General features: G+C 37.0%; 1 protein-coding gene across 4 annotated transcripts in view; it reads right to left on the reverse strand.

Moving 5' to 3' along the window:
- Window positions 1–14,992, reverse strand: part of arnt2 (aryl-hydrocarbon receptor nuclear translocator 2) — a 93,752-nt gene extending 78,760 nt beyond the window's left edge. The window contains exons 1-2 of one of the 4 annotated variants that reach the window (XM_051901735.1): window positions 14,623–14,992; window positions 919–1,030 (exon numbers count right to left, since the gene is read on the reverse strand). In XM_051901735.1, coding sequence (XP_051757695.1) covers window positions 919–1,030; window positions 14,623–14,653 — 143 coding nt within the window. In that variant the 5' untranslated portion in view covers window positions 14,654–14,992. The remainder of the gene's footprint in view (window positions 1–918; window positions 1,031–14,622) is intronic. The other 3 variants (XM_051901737.1, XM_051901734.1, XM_051901736.1) reach the window with 3 other exon arrangements.
- Window positions 14,993–17,291: the final 2,299 nt, after the last annotated feature.

Consider the following 17,291-nt stretch of genomic DNA (forward strand, 5'->3'; position numbering starts at 1 on the left):
CCGACAAATTACAATATTACTGGTCCTGGAGCATCTATATCATAAAACACACCATAGATTGACAGTAAACCCTTACAACTTCCAAATGATGTATAATTTGTTATCTTTATTAATGTTTTAGATAGTGTCTAAGATAGATCGATAGCTCCTTAGCCTGAGCTAACTTGATCATGTCGAGCTAGGCGGGCGTGGTTTCAGCAACCAGGCACCTCAGCTCCACCCACGTCCCGCCTTTTTGCCCATTTCCGGTTATCCGCGAGTGACACGCTGCCAAGATGGCGATGGCTGGCTCTGCCCACTTTAGGCTTCAAAAATGCCCTTCAGAAACCTACGGGTGACGTCATGGACACTACGTCCATGTCTCCCAAAAATACATGCAGCTCAGTAACTCCAGTACTTAAGAGCCATGAAGAAGGCCCATCAGTAAATGAAATTATGCTTTTTTCCCACTTTCATTAACACTGAACACACATTAAAAAATACAGTGTAACTAAACTAAAGTGTGCAGCTTTCACATTAACACTCGCATTACATATTTTATTTTATTCAATAAGAAATTACATCCAAAGAAATTACAAACATAGATTTGAAAAAAATGTATAAATATGTATGTATATAAAGGAGTTTCATTCCCTAAGGGAAACTGAATTTCTGAATCATTTCATAATTTATTCATTCATAATAATAGTCTAATAGAGAATGTGGGTAAATGGCTGTTGATGCATTAATTATTTACCATTATGTACTAATGATGAGATATTTTTCACATTTGATTTTCTATTAACAAACAGCTAAACTACATAGCTGAAAATGGATAATTCTGACTTTATAAGAATATTTTTTCAGTCGCACAGATTGAACTATAAACAGCATCTGGAATTATGAAAATAATACACAATGTTCAGCAAAATAACTCACCCCGTCGATCTCCGCTTGCCTCCTCGCCCTGGCATGGCGCCCGCCATCCTGACCTGGCCCGCGCCCACAGCGCCTGGCATGGCTACCGACCCCGGCAGATCCGTGCCCATTTCTGAAAAGGACAAAAACATCCTCACAATCAACCATATGAAACACTGATTCACATACATACAGCTGCTGTACGAACACAATGAACTGCAGTCATGTTAGACTTTAGCACATGAAATGAACCTACAAATTAAAAATAACAAACAGTAATACTGATTATTATCAGTGGAAAACAGTTATGCTGCGTCATATTTTTGTGGAAACTGAAACATTCAGGATTCTTTAATAGAAAGAACAGAATTTATTTGAAATAGAAACAGTTTGTAACTTTATTAATAGCCTTACTCTCACTTTTGATTAATTTATTGCATCCTTTCTGAATAAAAGTAGTAATTTCTTTAAAAGAAACACACACACACACACACCAGCTCAGGCTAACATCGCCAACAGCAGCTGGCTGAGAAAATGAACACACACTGACACGTTCAGCACCGATGAGTGTAGAATCATATTAATATTTCATAAAGTCTGCCGTCCACTTCTCCTGTACTCTAGTTCTCATTCATTCATTTATGAGGTTTACTTACACCTTATTTCAAACCTTACTTCATATGAAGGTACAAGAGAAACCCTGAGTCCAAAGAGCATGAATCAGCGTGTCGAATCAGCGGTTCGGAGCGCCAAAGTCACGTGATTTCAGCAGTTTGGCGGTTTGACACGCGATCCGAATCATGATTCGACACGCTGATTCATAACGCTCCGAAGCGTCATGAAGCAGTGTTTTGAAATCGGCCATCACTATATAAGTCGATATTTAGTTTTTTTTTTTGGCGCACCAAAAAAATATTCTCGTCGCTTTATAATATTAATATTGAACCATTGTACTCACATGAACTGATTTAAATATGTTTTTAGTACATTAATGGATCTTGAGAGAGGAAATGTCATTTCTGGCTATGCAGGCCTCACTGAGCCATCGGATTTCAACAAAAATATCTCAATTTGCATTCTGAAGATTAACGAAGGTCTTACAGCTCTGGAACGGCATGAGCTTGAGTAATAAATTACATTATTTTCATTTTTGGGTGAACTAACCCTTTAAAATATTATGCAAACTTGTGGGAAAATTCTGTTAAATACACTTTAATTAGCCCCATAACTAGACTTTTGTTTATTATCAGTGAACGATACAAAAACTTTATCTGAGAATACCAAAATACATAGTATACTTGTGCACAAATGTCTTCTGAAGACATATGAAAGCTTTGAGATGATTAATGAAATAAGATTGTGTGGGTGTTTGAATGGAGATTGCGATCTTTTTACGATTAATTGTGCAGCGGAGACATTCTAAAACTACATTCGGAGGCAATAAATACGTGCCTGTCAATCAACATTAGAGCGCCACCTTCAGGCTGAATAATGCAAGGACGTTAGAAAAGTGTGTCTGCATGCGTTCAGCGATATGAGCCAATAAAGCCTGATGTATGGATGATACTCAACAAAAAAAACACATATGCAAACTATTATTTCATGTCAAGCTGTACAGGGTTCACATGTTTTTTGGTGCTGGTCAACGTATGCTTTTGCTGCATGGAAAAAGCTGTCATCATTCTTCAAAATATCTCCATTGTACATGCTTTCTGCTCTGCAGAACTTTCTAGAGCTCCCTCATCCTGCCGCTGTCGTTCTCTCTCAGAAAGCCTTCAGGTCAAACTCATTAATCTGTCTCATGGGATGGAGTGAAGGATTGAAGACAGATAGGACGCTGCTGTCTCTCATTTTAAATCACGATTCAACAGCTTACACGCTTCTCTCTCTCTTTTCTCTCCTCTGACTCGCTCTAATGGCAATACAGAGGCCCGTTTCCAGATCTGCCCCAAAACAAAACATCCATACTGCACCCGTCCCTTAGGATCCCGCCTGTAATGTCTGAGCTCTTTAGAAATGTGGATAGCACGTCTCATTTCATGTTTTGTGTGAGAAGTGAACTCCATTGAGACAAAAACAGGCCAAATGAGCAAATTCTTCATTTAAAGTGTAGAGAAAACCTTCCCAGAACACCACAGCATCTTGGACCGCGGCCCGTCTGTACGGATCTATGCTGTGACGGATAAACTTAGATAAATTGATTCTCTGAAGGAATGATTCAGATCTGGATTATCAATACTTGAGGTTCAGCAAAGGATTGTGGGTATGTGGCAGAGTTTCGGTCGATTTTGTTGTTTCAATAGCTGATGCTGGAGAGATGTTGTTCAAAAGTTTGATGGCAGTATTAAAACTTTTATTCTGCAAGGATGCATTAAATTGAACAAGAGTGACAATAAAGACATTTGTAATGTTAAAAAACAGATTTCTATTTCATATAAATGCTTTAAACTTTCTATTCCTCAAAGAATCCCGAAAAAAATTTTTTATCACAGTTTCCACAGAAATATTAAAGGAAACTTATCATGAAAATCTGACTTTTTTCACGTTTAAGTGCTATAATTGGGTGAAAAACCATGAAAATGTGAAAAAAGAACAACCCAGTAACTTTGTTTTGGCCAATCTTTCTCTGCAAACGTGAAAAAAACGAGCCACTTGGATTTCGCTCCCCTTGTGACGTAGGAAGGGGATCTTATTATAATATTACTGCTCCTTGATCTGCACGTTTCCACCCACGGCGCCGCCATTTTGTTTTCATATGTGACAACGGTGTGCCATGGCAAATGTTCGAGCAAAACATGCTAACTGTTCGGTCATTGGCTGCACAGACGAGCACTGAACACTATTTAGAGTCTCGTTAGCTTGGATAGCCTGCAAGTTGACCCTGGCAAGCTCGATTGCTAAAAAAGGAGCGTTTCTGTCCGAGCGATATTTTGGAAAAAATATTAGACCATTCACAGCATTTGATAGCAATCATAAACGTTAGCCTGGTGTGTATGGCTCTGTTTGGCAAACAGGTACGCTATGTATAGTGGGCGTCCATATGGGTTTCGCACAAAAGATTAACATGACGGCACATGCTAGTCGATGAGTTGAATCAACTCCACAGCAACTACATAAATTTATCCACTAACCGTTCAGAAACGTCCAGTTTCATTCTAAAAGTTGTAACTTCTTCCTGAGTCTCTCCATCAATGTCGTTTGAACAATGTAAGGCTGAACACCGTTACTGACAATCCTCATTTTGGCTGCGTGAGATTCTCCAGCTTTGTTGTTGTTGAGCAACCGAAGCGTGTGCTGTTAAAGGATTAGTTCACTTTCAAGGGTCTTATCTACTAAAACGATCGGCCATTTTGTTTTTGAAGAATACGGAAAGCGGAAGCACTTGCAAGGTGATCATTTGTGTTTATAAAACATATACATTTGTATTTTTTTTACAAAATGACCGATCGTTTCTCTAGATAGGACCCTTATTCCTCGTCTGGTATCATTTAAAGCCCTTTGAAGCTGCACTGAAACTGTAATTTTGACCTTCAACCCGTTGAACCCCAGTGAAGTCCACTATATGGAGAAAAATCCTGGAATGTTTTCATCAAAAACCTTAATTTCTTTTCGACTGAAGAAAGAAAGACATGAACATCTTTGATGACATGGGGGTGAGTAAATTATCAGGAAATGTTCATTCAGAAGTGAACTAATCCTTGAAAGCTCCACCCTCTTCTGGAAAGCAGCCAGCAGCTCATTTGCATTTAAAGGGACACACACAAAAACGGCGTGTTTTTGCTCACACCCAAATAGGGGCAAATTTGACAAGCTATAATAAATGATCTGTGGGGTATTTTGAGCTGAAACTTCACACACACATTCTGGAGACACCAGAGACTAGGGATGGGCATTTCAAGCAAAAACAATATTCGATGATCGCTGGGAATTATTTGATTATTATTCGAAAATCGCACCCCTCCCCCGCATACACGCACGCATGTAGAAGTTACACACACATAAACGAAGAGAGAAAGGGAGAGAGACCATTCACGCCTTCAATCTTTTTTTCAGATTGAAAATCATAACAGTGCGGTGCAGAGCAAACGTTTTCAATTGATAGAAGTTGAGCTTCCATAGGAATTACATTAACTGAAAACGCTCGCTCTGCACCAGTGGACACGCACCATTATGAATGCCCGTGCGGTCATGGGCATTTTACTTTCACTTTCAAATTAGCGCCAATTCGGGAGCTGAGATTGTTTGAATGGTGGGTTCATTGTTATTCTAAATGAAAAACACAACAACCAAACAGTAAAATGACAAACCCGCATAAATGGACGCTTTTATATTTCGCTTTAGATCCAAATCTTCCATCGTTGTCTTGTCAGTCAGGCGGAATGGGCGAAGTGAGGTGAAACATGAACATGTCACCACCGAAAACATGGGGAATATTTTTAAGACGATAATCACACAACCTATTCGATATTCTATAATTAAATCAACTAATCGAATATTCGAAATTGTGACACATCCCTACCAGAGACTTACTCTTGTAAAAAGGGGCATTATAGATCCCCTTTAAGTTGTTTTCAACATTGATAATAATCAGAAATGTTTCTTGAGCAGCAAATCATCATTATATACACACATATACATACACAAATCAACACATACACACACACACACACACACACACACACACCAGTAAAATCAAAAGCTTTTCTCTAAAGTCCTTGAAAGTCCCCAGTCCCAGAGCACACATAATCGACTAGCAAAACATTTTTCAGGGCTGACATTTACATGGACTTTATAACACATACCTCATTAAGTGTAAAAACTCTTCAGAGAATTTTGTGTTGACAAGTTAATCTTTTATAACATTTCGAAGCCTTTCTCTCTCCCACCAGCCAAACGCAAAAGAAACTAAATCACAAAAATTACATGAATCACATATTTGGGATTCAAAACTCTCACTGAGTTTGCAGCCGTGTACAATACAGATAAATGAAAGTATTATTTGAGGAATTGACTTACAACTTAAGAATGGACTACTAAAACCTTCATTATAATTGCTAAATCCCTATAAAAAATAAAAACATAAGACGGAATCAGGCCATTCAAATCACAATGATGACAACAAATGAAGAATGGAAAAATAACCCGTTCAACTCAGAAGGTTTGGTAGCAAAACATTCAGTTCCTATATTCTCTACCAGCACTTAAAAGAGAGTGAAAAGAGTGATTCAGTGCAGCTGAAGCAATATAATGTCAGGGTGTAGATGAGGCTGGCATATTTCCATGCAGAAAAGAGTTTCTCAATTCAGTGCTTCAGAGCAGGAAATGGATCAAAAAGAAATGTGTTTAAAGGGAAAATCTACAAACGATTTAATTAACATGATCAAATCTTTTATTTCTGATCACACGAACGTGAACAATGACTCTTCTCTTCTGGTCTACTGTTACACTGCCAAAGAAAGTTCATGCTGCCAAACATTCTAGATATTTCTGACATGATGGTCAACAGAAAATCGAAAACATGCTGAAATACTTCAATAATGCATGCGCAACTGTCCTCTTTTTAGGTTTATTCTCATTTCAAGCGCTTACAGAGACTGACGAATGCTGTATTTCTTAACAGATGTTTTAAAAACCATCAAAACTCCAATCACTTACTAATGTTTCATGCAAGAAGGATTCATTCAATTCTCAAAGTGTTCAATGAACTATTGAAACATACTGTAACTTTCAGAGCTAAAAACTTTGAAAAAGCATTTCCTGAAACTAAGCTGCAAAAATGACTTGTTCTGAACCCAATTTACTGACGCCAGGTAAATCAATATACAAAACACTTAAGTCAACAATGCCTACTGGGTGATCAAAAACACATGAAGAAGGGGAAATATGAGATACTCAAATATTTCCGCACATCATGTTTTATGAATCTGTCACAATGTCATGCAGCTTTACAAATAGACTGTTTTGAAGAATGAAGCTTTTAAAAACTATTTTGAACTTGCAGCACAAAGTACTGCCGTCTTTTATTGCAGAGGGGCATTTACATAGAAGTCTATGGGCGAGTTCACACAGAACGCATCTTTAGGCCTGTCACGATAACTACTTTTTGTTGTGTGATATATTGTCACAGAAATAATTGCGATAAACGATATTATTGTCATTTTAAGACCATTTTATGCCATTGAATATATAATCATAATATAACAGCATAATAAAGCAAGTAGGCCTACTTTCAAATGACAATAACCTTTTAATTCTTTAGACCATGGAAATTAAATATTCTAAATAAATAAATAAAAAACTTGAATAAATAGTAAGTAAACATTTTTAAAAAATTTGCAAGATAACAAGTAGAAAAAAAAAAAAAAAAAACACACACACTTGCAAATGGACAAAAGGCACTTATGGAGATTTTCCATTGACAGATTTTTCCCTGTCCTTCTTTCTCTGTAAAGTAAGGGTGCACACAATTGCTGAAAAAACAAACCTTACTTAGCAGTCAGATGTCCATATGAACAAAGGCACAGATGCCTCAACAGGCCATATCTGTGGCTAAAACTATTTTAGTGGCACCATTTTGTGCTGTGACGTTTATATTTGAACCAGAACAGTGGATTGCGGCTTTGACATAATGGGAGATATATTGCGTCACCAAAAATTATTGAGGTCATGTACATTTACTGTGCGATGAGTTGATATATTGATTATTGCGACAGGCCTACGCATCTTCGCTTTGGAAAACACGCAACACGGGCAGTGGAATGGAGGAAAAAATGCAAGGTCTCAAGATGTGTTTTTTTACAAGTTGAACTGATTTTAACATGAGCACCGTGTTTTTAGAATGCCGTGAAATGTGCGAGACGCTACGAAAGACAAGATGTGAGCGCAGCGGTCAAACACGTCTGGCTAACACGTATTTACATAGAAAAACAATGGAAAAATTGAGCACTGGAATGAAAAAAACACTAGGGCCCTATGAAATCCGTTTTATTCTTTTCTGAATTCAGTTTTAATTTTTCTGCATTCCGTTTTTCTCCGGGTTTTTTTGGACTCGATTTTAATGGTTAAATTAAATTTTACTAATCAAAAAGAATGTCTAATTAATGGAAATAATGAAACTTATCCAATTTAACCAACAATTTTTTAAAAGTTTAACAAAAAATTACACTTTTTAGGGCCCTATGATATCCGTTTTATTCTTTCCCCGAAATTTTATTTTTACCAAATACCGTTTTCTGTTTTAACTTTTCTGGATTCCATTTTAATGGTTTAATTACATTTTAATAATCAAAAAGCATATCTAATTAATCGAATTCTTAAAAGCAACTAAATTAATTAATTTAAAATAATTATTTTTATGAATTTTTTATTTTTTTTTTCTCAGAAATTCTGTTCCGTATTTTAATTTTTCCGGCAATCAAATGAATGCATACCATTTAATTTATCTTTTAATCATGAAATTTACTTTTTTTTGTCAAACAATGTGCTGCACAACAGAGCTTTACTATTAAAATTAAAACATGGAAGAAAAACTGAGATTATTCCTTAAAAAGATAGTTTTTAATATTTTATTATTAAATTAATTTATCTAAATTCTACTGTACAACACTAATCTGTTTCTGTCAAGTTAAATCGAACGAGTTGCCGAGAGCTTTGAGTTTCTCTGTGTTTATGACGATGGTTTTTTCTCAAACGAAGCGGTTAAATGCTGATGAAGTGACTTTCAGAGCGGCTCTGGAGATAAATTTCGTGCGTTCATTTCCTCATATAGTAAGGCGACAGAGGATGAAAACATTGCGAGCATCGCACGTGCTTCAGTGTGTGTGCTTACATGCGTGCGTGTGTGTGTGAGGTAAATGAAACCACGCTTCCACTTCATTTATGGCACACAGACATGCAGGATTCATATTTAATATTATTCTCTATTTGCAGTTTAATATTCACGGACACTTGTCTATATCACGATTTGATTTAAGTGTACTGACTTGCTTTTTATTCATTAATCAAAAATTTGACAAATTCTGTGACATCCGCGTTATATAGGGTGAATTCAGGTTGATTGGGACACTTTTTGCAATTAATCTCAATGGCAAAAAGTGTCCCTGAATTCACCCTACTTAATTCCGTTTTTATGACTGGATTCCGCGATTCCGTCCACATTTTCTGCATCGCGGAAATCATAGGGCCCTAAAACACATTCTGTGTGAACGGACCCTTAGGGGTGTTCTGTTCTCTTGGTTCTTTTGGTCCGGACCAAAAAAAGAAAACAATACATTTAGTCCTGTTTTGCTTATGTTCACACCTTTTTTAACACTATTTTTAACATTTTTAACACCAAACCTAAAGATACAAAAAAACAAAACAAAACAAAAAAACGGATTTAATGAGGTATATTTTGCGCTGGAACTTGTCAAACATCCAAAACACTGCTGTGTGCTGGGCTGTATGAGTGTACACAACTCCTGAAGAGCTTATAAAGTGTAAAGGAGTCAAACAGCAGCAGGAAATCCTCCGTCACACACAAAGATCTGCGGTTCTGATGCCTGTACCGAACTGTGAAGTGCAACAGCGCGACTATGACTAGAAAAAAAACAGGTATGCTTGAGCGTTCTGTCCTTTTTAGAGTCGCATCTTGATATCACATCCTGTTTTTAATTTGTCTACATGGCGTCACCTTGGAATTGTCAAAACTGAGTTATTCACATATTCTTATTCTGTGACATCTACAAAGCAGTATGGAACTCAAAAACTTCAAAGCTCAATATCTCAAAGCTGCTCAGAATGCAGACAGAACCTTATAATCACAATGTCTTTGGTCTGTGTTGCGTTCATATTTTCAGTCAAAACCGCATCAGAGACCGCCCTTTTTATGCAGACTCGGGTACGGTTCAGGTGCACACCAGAGTTCAGAAGACAGCGTTCACATTGCCCAAAAGAACCAAACTCTGACATCAGTCGAACCCGGGTGCGCACCAAAAGTGCTAGTGCGAAAGCACCCTTACAGACGTTTCACACCGGCAGCGTGAGCAGTGTGTTTTTGTTTTCACCGTGCACATTGCATTCACACCAAGAGCAGCGTGAGCGTCAAGCAGAAGCGTCGTGTGAGCAGCAGTGAAGCGGGGGTTTCGGTGCCGAGTCTATTTTTGCTGCACTGCTAATGCTCAATTAAAGTAAAAGCACACTTTTGATGGACAAAATAAATATGATTTCACACAAAAAGTGCTCAATGCACAGAATAAGCATGTCTAGTGTGTTTTAACAAGAATTTAAAAATTAAGAATCAAAAATATTTATAGAAGATTTACCCATTTAAACTTGTTTTTAATTATGTAGTTTGGGTCAAAGTATAGTGTGTTATAAAAAACTAAAGTAAACTAGCCAGAAAATATGATATATAAACATTCTTTTAGTTATTACACAGACAGGTATATAGAGCACTACCCAAATCAAACCCGAGTTTGTGCTCTTGTAAACATGTCCAGGCTTACCTCATTCATGTGCAGCAATGACACAAGGCTTTTTTTGTTGTTGTGGTTTACCGTTTACATGCTAATGTTATACACCTCCCCATGTTAACAAACTTTCAAGACTATCAAGTTTATAAATGACCAACTTAGACAACTATAAATGTATTTTTATATGTAAAGAAATGCTCACTTTATATGTAGCTTGGAGCCGCTGCTGTGACGCTGTACAAACACTTCCAGTATGAATACTCGCGCGTAGTGTAGTTACGCTCACGTGAAGCTGACATGCTGCTCACGCTCGCGGTTTGAAATGGCTGTTAGGGTGTGTTCGCACTTGGCATTAGCGTAGTCAAAAGTACCGACTTCGATACCAAGTCTATACTGAAATTTTAAAATGTGACACTGTTGAGCGGATTAGTAAACACCTCTGATTGGCCACTGTGTTCAAACATATATGTCTGTGATTGGCTACAATGATCAACGCACGAGAGCGTTTGAAAGCTCACAGAAGTGTTTGAAAGTGTTTTGAATACGGGAGCATTTGAAAGCATGGCCTGCTTTCAAATGCTCCCGTGTGTGTCTGTGTAAGCGTTTGGCGAAGAGCGTCATTGATGACTATTTACAACATGTTTTTGAAGCGTTGATCATTGTAGCCAATCACAGACATATCTGATGAGCTCGTGAACACAATAGCCAATCAGAGGTGTTACGAATCCACTCAACAGCGCTCAAAGCGCCACAAAAAAAAAAAAAAAAAAAAAAGTGTATAATGCTCTCCAAGGCGGATCAAAAACAGTAAAACAGTAATAGTGTGAACTGTCTTTTGTTTGAATATATAGTCAAATGTAATTTATTTCTGTGATCAAAGCTGAATTTTCAGCATCATTACTCCAGTCTTCAGTGTCACATGATCCTTCAGAAATCATTCTGATATGCTGACTTGATAATCAAGAAATATTTATGATTATTATCCATGTTGAAAATTAGGTTACTTTTTTTCAGGATTTTCTGATGAAATGAAAGCTCAAAAGAACAGCATTTATTTGAAACAGAAATCTTTTGTAACATTATAAATGTCTTTACTGTCACTTTTGATCAATTTAATGCATCCTTGCTAAATAAAAGCATTAATTTCTTTAAAAATAAGACCTTACTGACCCCAAACTTTTGACCAGTGGTGTGCACACACATCGCCTGAATGTAAACGGTACAGAAAATTGTCTACATGTTGACTTACACTGTCTCACATTACATACATCAAATATCTAAAGCCCTTTTTATCCAAAAAAACAAAGTCAATCCTGTCAACAGGTGATTAGCGTTTGCTAGCTGATGTAGTGCACCATATGCTCCAGAAACAAGTCTTTCTTAGCAATGCTACTCTTCTGGTCAGTCCTGTAATCCGTTCCTCCTCTCAGAAAGGCTTCCTTCACAAACACAAGAGGTCGGCAAACAGTCTGAACTGTTGCTAATCAACTGTGTCTGTAATCCCCATTGACCAACGCCAACTGCTATTTGTACGAAACACGTTCTTATCGCAGCCATGCTGCAACCAGGGCCTTTTGTTAAGCATTGTAGGCATAACGGTAAAGTACAGATGGCCTACATATTTCTTAAGCAAGCGAAATAAAAGCAAGCTGACTTTAAAACAAAGTGCCCTTGAGTTCAACTACAGTCATGTGACTCCGGCCCAGAATGCTCTTGTGCATTCTAAAGCGCGCTTGGCAGCTCGGTGTGTCAACCAGGTGCTAATAACGCACACATTCTTTATTCATTTCCCCTCATTTGCATTTATAATGAGGTGGCTGGGAAGGAATTGCCCGCAGGGGGGAAAAAAAGAGTGTTCATGGAAGCAGTAGAGTCATGGAGCGTAATTTACTTCAAGTGCAGACTGAATGAACTGAGCAGCAGTAGGTTTCTGTGACGTGTTTCTCTGGATCAGTCACATTTGTACAGCAAGACTGTTTCATAAAGTTTATTAGATGTAGGAGGTTTTTTTTCCATCATACACTCTCAGAAAAAAAGGTACAAAAGCTGTCACTGGGGTGGTACCTTTCAAAAGGTACACTTTTGTTCCTTTTAGGTACAAATATGTACCTTTATATGCACATTTTAGGTACAAAGTTGTACCTTTTGAAAAGGTACCACCCCAGTGACAGCTTTTGTACCTTTTGTTCTGAGTATAATATCAGTTTTATCAGGCCAGAGATAATATTGTGCTTATTTCTTCCAATTCAGACTATTTTTATTGTATGTAAAATGATTTGATATATGAACTTCTATATATGCCTTCAGTCGACAGACAGTTTATATTTTTTAAGCAAGTAACAGCCCTTTTAGTATAATTGTAAATGTGTTTATGTTCTATATTCTTTAGAAATTAAACATAAAACTAACATTTTCCATCTTTATGGCCATATAAATAACAACATAAGCACCAAATTGCATATTTTTGCTCAGTTTGGGCCTCTGATTAAAACTGAGGTGTTTTCTCCTCTCAACTATGAGCTTCATATTCACACTATGGGATTTATGGGGTTCAAGGGGTTGAAGGTCCAAATGTCAGTTTCAGTGCAGCTACACGATCCCAGACGAGGAATAAGGGTCTTATCTAGTGAAAGGATCAGCCATTTTCTATAAAAAATAAATAAATAAAAAAAAAATTATATACTTTTTAACCACAAATGCTCATCTTGCACTGCTCTGCGATGTGCCACGCATTATGTAATCACGTTGGAAAGGTCACACGTGATGTAGGCAGAAGTACCGCGGTAGGGCGAAAAACGCCATCTCATTTTCTCCTCCAACTTCAAAATCATCCGACATCGTTGTTTTACCTTTTTTGTAAAGGCTGTTTGACTTAGTCTTTATGCGTTCTCTTTGTAAACACCGGATCGGTACTTCCGCTTACGTCACGCGTGACCTTTCCTAAGTGATTACGCAATGCGTGGCGCATCGCAGAGCAGTGCAAGACGAGCATTTGTGGTTAAAAAGTATATCATTTTTATTTATTTTTTTAGAAAATGGCCGATCGTTTCTCTAGATAAGACCCTTATTCCTCGTCTGGGATCATGTAGAGCTCTTTGAAGCTGCACTGAAACTGACATTTGGACCTTCAACCCGTTGAACCCCAGTGAAGCCCACTATATGGAGAAAAATCCTGGAATGTTTTCCTCAAAAACCTTATTTTCCTTTCGACTGAAGAAAGAAAGACATAAACATCTTGGATGACATGGGGGTGAGGAAATTATCAGGACATTTTAATTCTGAAGTGAACTAATCCTTTAACAGTGATGAAATTTGATGTCTGATTTCACTTGAAGTAACATTTCTATCTCTCCATGCTAATATAATAATTTGGCCTTCTACATACTTTCATACTGACTGCTGTTATGAGTCGAACCCTGAAACATTCTGTGATGATGACTAAAATAGACCACAGATGCCCACATACTCGTGACTCTGGACTGCATTAATACCTAAACAGCAACAGCTTAAGCTCTAACACCAATAAAAATTCAGTGACAAACCAAAAATGTCACACATTCATGTCAACTTAAACATTAGCTCATGATAATCTTGCACAACAATCCCGACCTTTTGTTTACATCTTGCAATCACTCCCCATTTTGTCTCATATTCTTGCTACATGATCATTTTTGTCTGCTGACTTTTTAAGTGCTTCACAGAAACATAAAAAAACCTCTCTGTACTTGCTGTCCTAATCTGCACATATGACAATAAACTTGGCTATTTGGTCCACAACCATTGTCGCAATGGAATCAACAGGCTGAGGAAGTAGAGCTGTTATCAAGCTCTTAACAAATAACCTCCCATCACCATTACAGTCCCATAAGAAACGTATCAGATTCAGTAGTTGCGTATCAAAGGAAATCAAAGCACGTACCGGCTTGTGGAAATGTATTCAGCATCTAATTTACATTAGCAACAAGCCGCGGCCGAATAAAGCCAAATGTGATACATTTCATTCTAACGCCACAATACACTCGCGCGACGTTCTATAGTCACAAAAGAAAGAACGTTAATATTCCAGCGATACAATGTAGCGTTTAAAATTCTAAATGTCGCTGCTGTTGTTACTTGTACAGGGGGGAGGGGGTGCTCGCGTGCGTTTAAAGCGTCGCGGTTTCTTTTGTTAACGCGAAAACACAATATTGCGTTAAAAAAAACCGACGTTCCGTTTCCTTATAAACACCACACACAACATATTTGAAAGCACAACTGTGAAATCGCTACTCACCCGATGGGTTTACAGCGGCGGGTGTTGCCATATTGCCTCGGTGGAAACGCAGATATGCAGAAAAGCAGAAATGACGCACAATACAAAAATAAAGCCGCACGCGATCCTCTCCGAGTGTCTCGAACGCGCAAACTCAGTTCAGCCCCGCATGTGAAGATGTGATGGCGATCGAGCGATGCTGGATGAGGTTTCACTGCGATTCGTGCATGTAGCAGATTCGTCTGACAAACGCAAGATGTCTGAGAGGTTGCGTGAACACCGCGAGACTTCACTGAATTAATGAGCGCAGGATCCAAGCAGCGGCTTCGGCGCCTTTCCGCCCTCCAAGAACTTCAGCCCGGGCTTGAATTTACTCGTGCATTGTTGCTTTGCTCTGGTCGTGTGCTTAGACATCACTGCCTGTTCTGAGACCCGTAAAATATTGAGTGCATGCATTATATCTGAGGTTCTGAGTGTTTTCTCTTTTGTATACTGGTTTCAGACTCATAGTTCAAAGCTATAAGTTTATTAGAAAATTAGTTAAATTAGAATAAATTTTGCCTGTTCTGTCTTCCAGAAAGTCTATCATCACATTTTTGCTATTAATTATGGATTAATCATTATTACATTACTTCCTTATAGGGGCCAGTATGTTTAATGTTTTAAATATAAATAAATAAATAAATATATATATATATGGGCCATTCTACAGAATTGGTGTAAACTGCTGTCCCACAACCAAAAAACACATTTAAAAAGCATTTAAGTATTCAAATTTTAGATCCTCAGATCCTCAGTAATGATATTGAAATAATTTTTGCATTTTTTTTTTCCCCAAAAAAATGTGTCCTACATTTTCATGTCACTACCGAAACAGTGTATGTTTTAGTCCATTAACTGAGACTGATTTTAACACACTTTACATTTCTGATCTGTGTCCCTCCCTCTCATAGCCTCTCTTTCATAGTAGATAGGTCCATCATTTTGAGTTAAATGTGTTCAAAAGTCTGAAAATCTGTGTGTAACTTTAAGGAACGTCACCACCAAACACATTTTTCTGCAATTAAGCAAACTTTTTTGGGTATTATTCCATAAAATTTAGTTTTTAATGTGTGTACAACTGTGCTAGCTAACCATGTGCTGATTACCATTTTTGAGAAAGGCTCAAAAGTATCTAAAATTGTCACATACCGAAACTGTCACAACCGAAACATGCCGGTGAAGTTTCGGTTGTGACGTCATTGTTTTTTGAGTGTTATTCGATAAAATGTAGTTTTTATGTGTGTACAAATGTTCAGAACTGTGCTAGCTAACCATGTGCTGATTATCAAAGTATCTAAAATCATCACTACCAAAACTTTATTTATCTATGTTTTGGTCGTGACTGTTTCGGTAGTGACAAAAGGGAACACATGAAATCGAACGATGAATCGTTTATTTGGGGGAAATAAACTAAATTTTAGTACAGTTATGCAAATCATTAAGTTTAGTATGTTTTATTATGCAAATCATTAGTGTTTTAGTATGCGAGTTAAAATTGTGTAATGTGATATGGTCACTACCAACACATTACTGTCACTACCGGAAATGTGCAGTCACGACCGAAACATGGGATATTTTGTCAAAAATAAAGTATATTGAATTATCAACTAAAATGTTATTATAGTGTTTGGTTCAGTGTATATTCAAACTAATGAATCCTTCACTTTGAAATCAATATGATAAACTTTATGCCTTTTACAAAGAAATTTGGATTCAAAATACAACAAATCTCATAAATTACACTTGATAATATAGTTAAAATTGTAATTGTTATTGATTTACCTGTGAAAACTTTTTAATAAAATAGCAAAAAATATATATTTACAAGGTAGATGTAAACAAAATCTCAATAGGTCAATATAACCCTTCTTATTAAATTATCTATCATTGTGTTTCAGTACTGACAAATCTGGGGAGAGGAAAAATATTCCCAAACTTTCTGAAAATACAATATGAGAATTAACTGCACAATTACTAGAAATGTGGAGATTGGATATTATACAATTTGCATACATACAAAATTTGTGGAAAAAGACACTTTTTTCAAGACGTTTCCAACTCTGACTTTAAACCAATTCAGAATGGCCCGTATACACTGTATAGTCAAGCCTTTAGCCTTGTGCCTCTATAAGGTGATTTTTTTTTAAAAAAGCAGTGAGAAATACAGCCCAATTTCCCCCATTTATGTATAAAGTATTAAATGTTTGCCATCATTTTATCATAAAGTATTTCTGTTTATATTAAATAATTTGCATCTATTAAATGTCTATGCAGAGTTTAATATGGTCCTGAATTTCCCTTAAATCTGTTTAGTTTTGTCACATGATCTAGTTTTTGTAATTGAGCTAAATCATGACAGGGATCCTAGAACATCAAGAGTGTAATATAATTTTAGTATTATTTCCATAGGGCTTTTCCTGATTAATCATGTGCCTGGAGACGATCTGATGATGAAGTCCATGAATAGATTCCTATTGAGGTCAAGGTCCCAAGGAATTTCCTGGCTTTAAAATTCTGTCATACAGTGACCCGTCATTTCACACTGCTCCAAACTCATTTGTTATCACACATTGTCCAATACAAGTTAGTCTGAATAAGATCCTAAATCCCAAAGTTACTGTTTTAAGCTTTTGTCTTTTAAACAGAAG

This window comes from Ctenopharyngodon idella, chromosome 7 (genome assembly GCF_019924925.1).
Source record: "Ctenopharyngodon idella isolate HZGC_01 chromosome 7, HZGC01, whole genome shotgun sequence".
Taxonomy (NCBI): Eukaryota; Metazoa; Chordata; class Actinopteri; order Cypriniformes; family Xenocyprididae; genus Ctenopharyngodon; species Ctenopharyngodon idella.